At 37.9% G+C, this 13,155-nt stretch overlaps 1 protein-coding gene across 2 annotated transcripts in view; it reads left to right on the top strand.

Annotated features, from left to right (window-relative positions):
* Window positions 1-13,155, top strand: part of lyst (lysosomal trafficking regulator) — a 114,910-nt gene that overhangs the window by 75,333 nt on the left and 26,422 nt on the right. For both annotated transcript variants that reach the window (XM_079437646.1, XM_079437647.1), the window contains 10 exons: window positions 3,659-3,825; window positions 3,910-4,062; window positions 4,839-5,000; window positions 5,924-6,115; window positions 6,328-6,521; window positions 7,742-7,951; window positions 9,009-9,185; window positions 9,507-9,583; window positions 9,666-9,854; window positions 9,952-10,097. In XM_079437646.1, the coding sequence (XP_079293772.1) occupies window positions 3,659-3,825; window positions 3,910-4,062; window positions 4,839-5,000; window positions 5,924-6,115; window positions 6,328-6,521; window positions 7,742-7,951; window positions 9,009-9,185; window positions 9,507-9,583; window positions 9,666-9,854; window positions 9,952-10,097 (1,667 nt within the window). The remainder of the gene's footprint in view (window positions 1-3,658; window positions 3,826-3,909; window positions 4,063-4,838; window positions 5,001-5,923; window positions 6,116-6,327; window positions 6,522-7,741; window positions 7,952-9,008; window positions 9,186-9,506; window positions 9,584-9,665; window positions 9,855-9,951; window positions 10,098-13,155) is intronic.

Genomic DNA, 13,155 nt, shown 5'->3' with positions numbered 1-13,155 from the left:
CTCCGTTATTCACAAGTATTTTCCAAGCAAATTAAGTGCATGTTTTTATCGTGTAAAATTACTGATTAACATGGCGGATAAAAGCAGCTCGTTTTTTTTTTTTTTTTACACCAACAATATAGGCTATAGGCGTACCACTTACAGTAGTCAGGTGATTTTTTTAACTTGATGTGCTGTTGTGGTAAATTAGGCCAGTTTCAAATCGCATATTTGGCACACTGCCTTTGTCTTGTCCTCACTCAAGCTGAGGTCTTCTGTGTTTTTTTATCTTCTCTTCCAGCCGAACTGAATCATGACGTTCACTCATGGGCAATATATTCAAATGCGAATGAGAACCGATTCGCGGAGGATGCCAGGTGTTCGAGGAAAAAAAAAAGAAAAGAAAATTTGAAAATCGAATGCCAACCCACCGAACGAATATTCGAATAATCGAATATTCTTGTCCTGCCCTAGCACACACTGCATGAATATACAGGGTTTCCCGCTGGTGTTGCATACTGTTTTAAAAAGCACACTTGATATTTATCTACTTTAGGTCTAAATTAGGCGACGACCAGCTAGGGGCATGCGATACTGACAAAAAATCATATCTCGATATATTCTGGGATTTTATCGATTTTAGACTATATTTTGCTGAGTGTGTTATTGTGCTGACTACCGTGGACAGCTTACTCATAAAGTTTTTGATATTCTTCATTTTCTGTGTGGTGGTCAGTTCACACTGATAGAAATTAATCTTTCCCAATAAATTTAAATAGATTTTTTACCTTTTATGGGCATTTTACCTTTATAAAGCCATTTTTCTAAAAGAGTGCAATGTCCTTTGAGTCGAATTCTTACATTTAATCAGTGAATTAGAATAATAAAACATTACTGTTTAGTATAGAACACGAATGCATTGAACCTGCAATTACAAATGCATAAATACTATTTTGATATTAAATTTAGGTGGCAGCAAGTCACTGTTAATAAGTGAGTCATAGCGATTGAACCGAATAATTTAAACAGTTGATTCATTCAGGAACGAACCGCGCTCAGAGACGCAAAACAGTGCTGTGGTGTGTTTGGAATTCTTTTTGTTAAACTGTTGTTAAAAAATGTATATTACATTTGTAATCATGGTAATTTTGGGAGAAAAAAACCCGACACTCTTTGTGTTATATTGATTAGCTATATGAAATGATATAAATATAAATTTCCCATGTCTTGAATTTTGTAATCATTGTAAATGCATCTTAATAGACTGAATCGTGCAGTGAAAGAACACACTCTAAATGCGCACACGCACTAGTCTAGACTTCACGTAATGCATGTACTCTGTAGGGGTGTTTTGAATGGCTTTTACAAAATACTCGATAATGTCAAATTGCACATCATTAAAACTACAATTACGATATTATTGCAGATGATATATATCGCACACCCCTACAACCAGCACATGAAGTGTTGTGCTGTGCTGCTTACTTTAGAAAGCAGTAAAAGTGCCCCTTCCCGTGCCCAAAAGCAGTCGTCTATGGATGAGTCTTAAACAAGGACTGGTGGGACGTTGTCCTGCTCCACTTCACAGACGCTGAATGAAAGCAGAATTTTAGAATGACTGGGCACTCATTTATGACACTTTATTCACAAAAGAGCAGCTCGTTCCGCACGTCATATGTCATTACATTATTTTAATGTCACTGCAAAAGGAATAAACCACCCATTACAATCCGATTGGAATTTTAATTGGATCTGGCCAATTCAATCCGATTGATGTGGTTACATGTGACTTTTTTATTCTGATTGTGCTTCTAGTCCTATTCCAGAGTTTCCGCTAGAAAAAAATGATGCCGGTCAAAGTGACCGGCAGAGGTTTCGTTTTCCGGACATTTTGGTGATGTGCCGGTCAAATATCGCCTCTTAATTAGTCAAGTTGAGGAAAACTGGAGGCAGGCTATGTAACTTAAAAAATGACATAATCAGGCTGTATAGAATGCAACGTTTATTAGCCTATACTTTCAAATAGACGGAAAAAACATGAACGTCCGATTGGCATCAATCAACGCCAATTGTTTTTACTATGGTTTCACATTCATAGTTTAACAAACCAATCCCCCTTCCCCACATAAAATATCTGAATAGTAGCCTATTGTTTTTACTCAAGCGAACTTAATTATACACTCTCAATATGTCTCATTTAACTGGTAACATTTAAATTGGCCACCGTGAAATGACTCCTTGTCAAATTAACTGGAACAAACAAATGACTAGGCCTATAACACTGTCATTTTAGGCTACTTTTTACGCTGTTTTGCAGTGCTGAATTGTGCAGCTGCCGACTTAAAATCAAAACTTCCCAGAGTCTCTCCACAACTTGCAATGCGCATAAGGCGCGTAACCTTGTTCTCCGCAAGGCGACTTCGCTGCTTCGTCTTGATCCGATTCTGCAGCGAGAACCCCCTCTCTGTAGGAACACTCGAGACAGGGATTACACAGGCTATCTTGGCGAGCTTGGTCCACTCTGGATACATTTAGTTGAAATCACATATGAGGACTTCGCAGGCTGTGGAGAAATGCAATCCTCCATAGCCACGGAGCTCTGTCATGACAGCGAGGGCATCACGTCGCAGGCTTATGGCATCGATAAGAGGAGCGGTGTCCGCAGACTCAATGCTTGTAAAATGGCAAATAATCCTTCTGATCGCTGGTTCTGCATATTATTGAAGAGCATAAGATAATATAATATAGGTGAGACCGATATTAGAATTATAGGCCTACAAAAGAATGCTGCGCTTATTATAAATAGACGTCTCAGGGGCCATTCACATATCGCGCCTAAAAACGCGTGGAAAACGCTAGGCGCGCCGCTTTCTCTGTTTTTCCAAAGCGCTCGGGCGGTTGCGCTCCGGAGGCGTCTGTCGTTGCTAAACAACCATCAGCTGCGCTCTCCGTTACAACAAGGACATTTCAGCAATGGATTTCCAACACCGAAAAACACTTGCTGTAACTCTGTTACAAGATTTATTTACTAAGAAAATGAAAAAACGCCGCAGTGTTTGGGTGCACCCCATACTTCAAAAACGCTGCTGAGGTTTCAAAGTAACGGAAAAGGTGAGGAAGCTGATTGGTTGGTTCTTGTCACATGACCTGCGGTGCGCTTGCGGCATTCTGAAAAGTTGAGATGTTTTTATCTCGATGCGGCGCGGACGCGCCTGGAAAAAACGAGCGCGTCGCTTTCATTATGAGCGTCTCCATTTGAAATAACGAACTTGAGCGCGCAAAAGACGCGATATGTGAGCGGCCCCTCTTAGGCGTGCGCTTTATTTTAAATGCAGCATGCGATGTTGTTTAATAACTTTCAAACGGCAGAGCCTGTTCCTTTATAACATAGCCAAAGGTCGGTGTATTTTTGCTTTATACATTTTAGTCTTATTCTCAAATTCAAATTGTGTTAGTGGGGCGGGATTATTAGGCCATTTTAATCGGACAATTTGACCGGAGAGATTTAATTTTGTCGGACATTTCATTTTTTTTCCGGCCAATGTCCGGCAATTACCGGACAACGGAAACCCAGTCCTATTCTGATCGGATTATTAGGGTCCATGTAAACGCAGCTAGTGTTGGGGAAACTACTTTGAAACTGTGGTTTTCTAGGCTACATGATGTTGTTGCTCTGTAGGATTCCTCCGAATGACTACAAGCTGGTGGTGTGTGATATTCAGCAGCTTCTGGTGGCCGTCACCATCCACTCCTGCAGCTCCTCGGGATCTCAGTACTTCCGCATCATTGAAGACCTGATCACCCTGTTGGGCTACATGCAAACCAGCAAAGTTCGGCGCACACAGGGTAAAGAAGACTAATACTTTTATACTACAATGACATGTGACGTGTCATTCAAATGAAATAGGAAATTCTCTGCTGTCGCTTCAGAAATGGCCACAGCACTGCAGTTCCGCGTGATCCAGGCAGCCATTGATTTCATTAAGACCACGGCCAATCAGGACCCTCAGAAATCCAGCAGCTACGTTCACGTGCCCACTTCACCGCATCACGCTCTACAGCAGAAACGCAAGAGCATCGCAGGTGAGCAGGTCTGGAGGTCAAAGGGGATGGCATTTGTCTTGATTATGTGATGGTTCAGGTTATTGAAATGCCTTTAAAAGCATAGTTCACCCTAGAATTAAACTTTTGTCATCATTTACTCACCCTCATGTTGTTCAGTGTATCGTTAATATACTATTACAGTTTTTATTAATATTTAGAACTTTTGTCTTTATATTTTCCATTTTCATTGTATTTTTTATTAGCTCTATATGCATCTAAATATTTTTTTATTCATATTTCATTTTTATTTTTTTATTATTGAAAGAAATGTTTCTTTGTAAACTAGCAGAAATTCATTCAAATTTTTATTTTATTTTTTCATTCAAAAGTATTTTTGTTTTAGTGCACTTTCTATTTTTTTATTATTATAGTTTTATCAAATTTTATGCTATATTTATGCATTATTTTTTAAATGATGTATGTGTTTTGATAGTTTTGGTTAACCAGTTTTGACCCAAAAGTAATCTGTGGCTTAACACATGGAAGTATAATAATAATAATTATTTATTTATTGTTGTGTTTTTTTTTTTTTTTACATCTATTAGTTAGATGTGTCTCAAATTACTTCTGTAAAACACATTTAGCCTCTTTCCCGTATCTTTTAGGTCTGATTTTTGTTGGTAAATTTAAATATGCACATTTATATACATTTGTGTTTCATCTCCATTCATCTTGTCTTAACCATCAGCCCTGGATGTAACACTTCACCGTTCATGTGTTTCTGTTGTATTATCACCTCCCCTCATACTCCCAAGGTTCAATGGGGCTGAAAGACTCCATAATTCCCAGAATTCCCCGGCAGCACTACTGTTCTTATGGCCTGATTCCTCTGCCCTCCCCGTTCAGCTTCCTGTCCCAGGATTCCCCCCTCCCTTCCCCAACCGGAGCAAACTCCTACATGTTCCCCTCAGACGCAGGTAGCCATCGACCCCATCCGCAAAAAAAACAGGCCACAACATCCTGGCTCTTTCAGGGATGTTGAGTGCGTACAGTGAAGTGATTAAAGCGTGTCTGCTGCTCGTTCGCCCAGTGTCCTGGACTACTGGTGCCTGTGTGTTTTATCCTCAATTACCCAGAATAAATCAACTCAGTTGCACCAGGACTCGAAGACTTGTCTGTTGATTTATCATTTGCATTCTCTCTCATTTACACCTGCCATTAACATCCATCTTTTTTTGAAAGAAATGAGAAATGTTTGATTCAGCAAAGACGCATTAAATTGATCAAAAGTGACAGTAAAGACATTTATAATGTTCCAAAAGATTTCTAATTCAAATAAATGATGCTCTTTTAAACTTTTTATTCATCAAAGAATCCTGAAAAATAAAATGTATGATGGTTTCTACAAAAAAAAAAAAATGAAGCAGCACAACTGTTTTCAACTGTTTCTTGAGCAGCAAATCAGCATATTAGAATGATTTCTGAAGATCATGTGACACTGACGACTGGAGTAATGATGCTGAAAATACAGCTTTGATCACAGAAATAAATTTAGTTTTAACATATATTACTATATAAATGAACATAACTGTATTCTAATAATATTTCACATTTACTTTATTTTTGATCAAATAAATGCAGCCTTGGTAAGCAGAGGAGACTTCTTTCAAAATCATCTTTTCTAGGATGCATGTTGCATTTCAGGTGTAAATGACAACCTGCCTATACTAACTAACCACTTAATCTTCAATTAGACGGATGTTAATATCTGCAGCTGTCTTTCTGTCTGCCTCTTGATCCCTATGTATTTGTGTGATTTATGGTCCTCTTGCTCTTTACGAACGGTTCCTGTAGTTCAGTAAGCATGTTGTTGTGTTCACTACACACCTGTTTTTATCAGGTCGGAGGCGGTTCACGGTGGCCCAGTCAGACTCGCTGCTGACGCGAATGCGCTCGGTGGCCAGCGATGAGCTTAACCAGATGATGCAGCGCAGGATGAGTCAAGAAAACCCCATCAGAGCCAGCGAGACGGAGCTGGTCCAGAGACTGCAGAGACTCGTGGTTCTGGCCGTTAACAGACTCATCTATCAAGGTACAGAAGACAGACATCAAATCTGTGATAATATCTGCTCATGAACATTATCATCTGATGTGAGCAACCATAAGCCACTTTAATTCAATTTACATGGTTCTGAAAGTATATGCATTCTACCATGGTACTGTACTTTTTTGTTAGTGATAAGAAACAATCCATGTAGACTGAATACATTTGGTCCACTCTAACAGTTTGTCATTATTCTTCAGATATCAACCATGATTTCTTTGACTTCCTGAACTTTCCCGAGTCTCCTGATCACTCGATGTCCATGCCGTTACCTGGTGAGCAGACGACAGATGAGAACAACTCCACGCCGTCCACCCCGATCCCACCGGGCAACATGAAGAGCTTCCGCAAAGATATTCTCAAACTAATGATGGAGGGCATAAAGATCTGCTTGGTGAGTCGCTTACAGTAGACATCAGCATTACAATTCAAGTGATCCTTTTTTTGTTTCTTACTGGTTTTATTCTTTTGATTCAATACACTTTATTCCACTAGTGTCGACTATTATCTTTGAATTATCTTCATTTGGGGACTTTTCTCAGCAAACATTGTTGTATTTGGTTATGAATTTATATATGATTTGATTATCAGTGCATTGTGTAATGTATTAGATTTTTTTTTTAACTGTCAAGTTAAATATACTGACATCCCTAATAGTAATATTTTTGTTTGTGCTCCACACAGAGATCTGATCTGATCATCATCCAGTCTGTCTGGAATGACATGAAGAAACAGAACAAACTGAGACAGACTAAATCCAGAAGAACTGGCAAGAAAGCTGGCAAGAAAGACTCTTCAAGAAACTTACCTGCAAAACTACAGTGCTATTAACAGTTTTAGACACTTGATGTTTTAGGATGCTGTCAAAAATAATGTCATAAATAGATTTTCTTTATCAGTTAACTTCTATTAACTAAATCAAATCATCATTTGGTGTGAGCATCCTTTGTGTTTAAAGCAGCTTTTGTCCTCGGTGCACTTGAGCAGAGTTTCTCAGGAGCTTTGCAGGAGGTTTCTTGAAGCGTCTTGGAGACACAGTTCTTCTGGATTGAGTCTGTCTCAGTTTGTTCTGTTCTTCATGTCTTTCCAGACAGACTGATGATGATCAGATCAGATCTCTGTGTGGAGCACAAACAAAAATATCACTGGATTATTACAATTAATGGCAAAATGAATGTTTGGAAATATAAACTGATATTTCCTACTCACACACTACAGCAAAAGATAGAAATTGTAAAATTTTAGTTAAAGTTTTAGTAATTTTGTTTTGTGTTTTTGTCATTTTTATTATTAATGTATTTGTTTACATTTTAATTAAGTTTTAATTTTTATTTTAGCTCTTGAACTTAAACCAAAGGAAAATAAGAAATTTTGCCTTGGCGGCTAGCTGAAATTATAAAGATTTTTCAAGTAATGTTTTTGTTGTTGTTTTTTTCTTTATAGTTTTAGTTTAAATTTGATGATAATAAACCCCAGTCTATTGACATGCATTCCGTTTGCAATAATTAAAGGCCAAATAAAAATGCAAAAGACTTGATGTAATAAATATGTTAACGTTATGTCTCTCTCGATGCTTCAGTGTCACATGTTTTTTGTGATGGTTTATCTTCTCAGGGCAGCACGGGTCGTGGCGGCGCTCCTCGCCAGCAGTGGAAGCGAATCCTCTGGTCCTGTCGCGACACGTTCAGGGTCCAGATCGGCCGCATGCTGGTGCACACGCTCAGCCCCGTGGTTTCTCTGGAGGACAGGAAGGAGGCGCTAGAGTTCGTCCACGAGCAGAGCTACTCAGAGATCCTCAGAGAAAGCCTGATTCCTGGCCTTGAGGTGAGGACGCTGCAGTTGATATGTTGACAGAAATTTTGTTTTTACATGCCAACCAGAGACGGTGTGACATTTTGCTTTGGTTATTTGCTGACAGTTATCATATTTGTGTATCCAATCAAAGCACAGCTCACATGCACACTTCCTCTTTTGGGAGGAAGACGCTACTGCGCTACTGCTGACATACAGTAAATAACCCACAGAAACATCTTCATGATACTGTTTCCATAGCAGCAGTGCTGTCCTCTCCAGCGCTGCTTTCTCCATTTTACTGTAGACTGGCACTGAAAAGACCATTAACCCTCAGAGACCCAGCATAGCAGAATTGCATTATTTGCATAAAGCAATTAACTAACACCTAATTTTGACTAAATGTGGGTAAAAACTACACAAAACAGTAGCTGACACTCAATTGATCAAAACAATCGTTTTGGTGGAAAAAAAATTAATATTAATGGCCACAGCTTGCTAAAGGGATAAATGAACTAACACTTTTGGATCAAGTATTTGACACAATATTCCATAATTTAGAAATAATGTACAACATGAAGACTGAAAAAATAGTAAGAATACATAAACATTTTAATTACGAGATGTTAAAATGACTTAAATTTAAATATGCTTTATATACATATATTAAAATATTTAAATAGTCTAATAGTGACATTTATTTTAATTACTGTATCCATACTGAATGAAAAAATTTTTTTTACAAATAGGTTTAAATACAAACTTGCAATACTGTATCAAAATAGCACCACAATTTTTGTTTTTGCAACGTTTTTACCCCAATGCAAATTTGAATGAAATGGCTTTTTAATCACTAATGGCTTCGTAAAGACATGCTTGTGGGTGGAAAAAAAATAAAATTCACGCAAAATCGGGTTTGTAAATGTGTTTTTTCAAACGTATTTATGTTGTTGGTCAGTATGTTTTTATGGATGACTAGTTCTGATATCTACAGTGGAGGGCGACCAATAGCAGACATGCTTATATAGTATAAATACCACTAATAATAATTCCTCAAAATCCTTCCTATTGGTGTTGTTTTTGTTATTAGCATGGGCCCAAGCTGGCTCTGTATCTGTACGAGCTGTTACACGATCACAAAGACGCCCTGAGCAAAGAAGAACAAGTGGCTGCCAACACCTTCATGACAGCGCTGAAACTCTGCGGCCACCGCTGCATCCCACCCAGCGCTCCCGCCAAACCAGACCTCCTCAAAGCCATCAAAGAGGTGCGCATGGCATATATATAATGCATGCGTATCATATATTCATTTGTTAGTCTTTTACTTTTATTTGCTTAGATGAATTGCACTGGTTTCTCGAGTAATAAAGGTGATATTCTGCACTTTTGTAGCATTTTAGTTTCCCCCTGAGGTCTGCGTATAATAATAGTCTAGGTTTGCATGAGCTTTTTCAGTTTACAGTATACCTGTATTGTGAATGCTAGTAATATGACTACTTTTAAATAGTTTGTAGTTCAAAACTGCTCAGTTGAAGTGTTTGTATTTTATTAATGTTCAACTGAAGCCGTTTTACTATTTCCTATTAAGGAGCAACTGAAATACGAGTCAGAGGCAAGAACCAGCAAAGGAGCCTGGGAAAAGAAGCTGGCCAACACGCAGAGGAGGTGAGCGCCCTGAGAGAAACACATCTCAAAATAACACTCTTCTTAGGCGATTTTCTTTAAGCTCTTCTGTTCTCTATTTCAGCTTGTTGCAGAGGCTGGATGGGAAGTCGAAGGACATCTCGAAGATCGCCGCTGACGTCACCCAGAACGTGTCTCTCAGGCAGGGCATGGAGCGGAAGAAGGTCATGCAGCACATCAGAGGCCTTTACAAGACCGACCTGAGCGCCAGCCGCCACTGGCAGGAGCTTGTGCAGCAGCTCACTCACGACCGGTCAGCATCGCTCACTGGAGCGCTACAGCTAAAAAGTTCACTCATGTCATTTACTCATTCTCATCACCATGTGATGTTGTTTTTTCTCATGGACCAGGGCGGTGTGGTACGATCAGTCATCTTACCCCACTTCCTGGCAGCTGGATCCCACCGAGGGGCCCAACCGAGAGCGGAGACGCCTGCAGCGCTGCTACCTGACCATCCCTAACAAATATCTGCTGAAAGACCGGCACAAACTAGACGGTGAGCTTCAAGCACTCTGACTGGAGAAAGCACTTCAAACATCTACTCAACACTTTCAGTTTTCTAGATTATCTTAGGGCTGGGTGATATGAGTAGAAATTCATATCTCTATTTTTTGGCTGATTTGTGTTATACGGAATATATCTTGGTATTTTGTATTTGGATTTAACAAATAAAGTGAATGTAAGCATGTAGGCATATTAGGGATGGGTCGCGATTTTCGAATATTCGATTAGTCGATTTATTCATAGAATATCGAATAGGTTGTGCGATTTATATTTTGCTAAAAATTCCCCATGTTTTCGGTGCTGATGCGGTGGTGACACGTAAGCAGAGGTAAGCACCAATAACGCACCTAAAAGTTGTCAGACAACAGAAGAACACACTCTCTCACGCGAACGTCAAATAAGATTCTGTGCGGACCACAAATATCCCCGACTGGGTTAGAGGTGTGCTGAATCCGTACATGGAAAGGCACGGAAAATAAATAACGCATTCTACGGAGCCACTAAAGGGGCATATGGTTAGCCGCATGCTAGCGATAGCCTTTTACATTACATGCAGTTTCACTTTCCAGCAACAGAGTAGGACGATGGCAAATGATTTGTAGATCCCGAGCACCACTGACACACATCTAATCATGTAAAATGTGCGGTAAGTACTGCCGCTCCATAGTATAAACACATGGTTGCGAATCTCGTGTGAAAGTAAAACCGTCGCACACACGCACATTCAAAAGCGTTTTCAGTGCCCCGCATATTAATAACAGCTCACTGATGCCCGCAGTTAATTTACAGTATAATTACCCAACGATATAATTGCGAGAGAAAGTATTGGAATATATTTTTTGAGCAGTTTAATACCTTATGAGCAGTTGATTTATGCTAATGGTTGGACTGCAATGTTAATAAATTCTGTTACTTTTATTGTATTAATGTTTCAGTACGTTACAATCATTATATGGCTTGATTTAAGATAGCCTATCTTTAAATAAATTAAACAGTTTGTTATCATACAGATTAAAAGTCTGATAACGTGATGTGCATGCATTCATACAGGGAAGGGGTGCTATTTTCGAATAATTCCTAGCAATTTTCGAATATTACTTTTGCTTGAAATGCCCATCCCTAGTAGGCATATATTATGTGCAAAAAAGGGTTAAAATCACATTATATTCTAATATTGTATCATTGCAATCTAAAACCAAAAATAATGCTTTTAAAGCAGAAGTAAAATTTACTAAACTAAAAATGAAAATAATAAAAAAGCACAGATTGAGTAAAAAGGCTAGTTTGATTACCCCGTTACACTTTACAGTTAGTGCTATCATTAGATAAATAAGTACATAAGTGTATAAATAGTGTCGTGTGTTCTACATTTATTGTCAAGTGTTCATGAGTAGTGTTGTCAAAAATATCGATATTTCGATAAATATCGATACTGAAATATCTGAACGGTACCAATATTAATTTCCCGAAGTATGGATACACCGATACTAGCCGAGCTGTCACTTTCACTTCTCGCCAAAGGCGCGTGGACAAGCACCACACGTGACCGCACTCGTCTCCTTCGCTCTGGTTAAATAGCAGAAGTGAAGTGAATAGAAAGATGACTGCTCTGGTTGTTAAAGAACACAGCAGGAGCGCTATCTGTAGGATCTATGATCTCCGCGATGCAGAGAACGCGCACGGAATCCAGTCATAAAAACGGAATTTACAGTTTAACGCGGAATGTCACGGAATTTGTCAAAGTTTGGATGAATTAATCAAAGGTAGGTCATTACACTTAAATCAAATCGCGATATGGACTATTATCTGTAAATATTAAGCTGCAAAAGTCGATTTAAATATGAATCCTGCATGTTCTGCGCGTCTCTGTGTGAATGTGCTGCACGTGCGGTTGTGTTTACTAATGTGGCGCTCGCGGTGATTTCAGCGTCTGCCGTCTCAATGAGGACATAAATACATCAACAATATCTCCAGAACTGATCTGAAAGGCACTTTACGAGCATTTCACCATTTAATTTGAGTAAAACTAGCATCATATCATACACACACAGAACTTTAGAAGTATTCACGGCAACCCGTCAAAATAAAAGTTCGGTTTAACTATATTACTATTATTTAGTAGAATGTACATAATACTACTACTGTTAATTTTTTTTAAAGAAATAATCACAAAAGATTTTAATTTTAATAGTAAATCCCCTTCATTTGCCAAAAATGTAAATGTTTAATTTTCATTAATTCAAATATAAATTAATTAAAATTGTTTTATGCCTTCATCTGATAACCAGTAAAATTTAAATACACAACACAGAATTTCTGAGGGGGAAAACACAGTTCATAAGGCTACTGTAAGAATAAATAAAAATTGTTTGTATGCATTCAAATAGCCTAATAGACATGCTAAAACACAGAATTTGGTAACAATAAAACATAAGGTGAGAAAAAAATAAAACATTTTATACGGCCCTAAACGTGTCATTTTTGTTACACTTTTAATAAATTAAATGTTAAATTGTACAATTTTCATGATTTTAATTAATTAGACATGCTTTTAGATTAATAGCATTTAATTTGACCATTAAAAAAAAAAAGAGTCCAGAAAAATTCTAACGGAAAAAAATGGAATCCAGACAAATTAAAATGGAAAAAATTGAATGTAGAAAAAAATTTAATGGAATTTGGGGAAAAATAAAACGGATTTCATAGGGCCCTTTATCTGAAAATATTTTGGTTATGAAGCAAATGAGAATATCAACAAATAGAACTTTGGATTTGAATTAGTACATGTATTAGTAAACGTTAGTTTCAATTAACATTTAACTAAGATTAATAAAAGATTAATAAATAAATCAACAAATGCAGTACCTCAAGACATTTTTTTGTTCATGTAAAATATACCGCATGTTCTCGACTTGTTACATTTATCTTTAAATAAAAAAAATTACCCCCTTAATATTGTGGCAGTTTTTTTCTCCGTGGTATCGAAAATGGTATCGAGTATCGATATTTTTCAAGGTATCGTATCGAAGTTAGAAATTCCAGTATCGTGA

This window comes from Barbus barbus (assembly GCF_936440315.1).
Source record: "Barbus barbus genome assembly, chromosome: 16".
Taxonomy (NCBI): Eukaryota; Metazoa; Chordata; class Actinopteri; order Cypriniformes; family Cyprinidae; genus Barbus; species Barbus barbus.
Note: the sequence above shows the minus strand (reverse complement) of the source record. Positions and strands in the feature narration are given on the sequence as shown.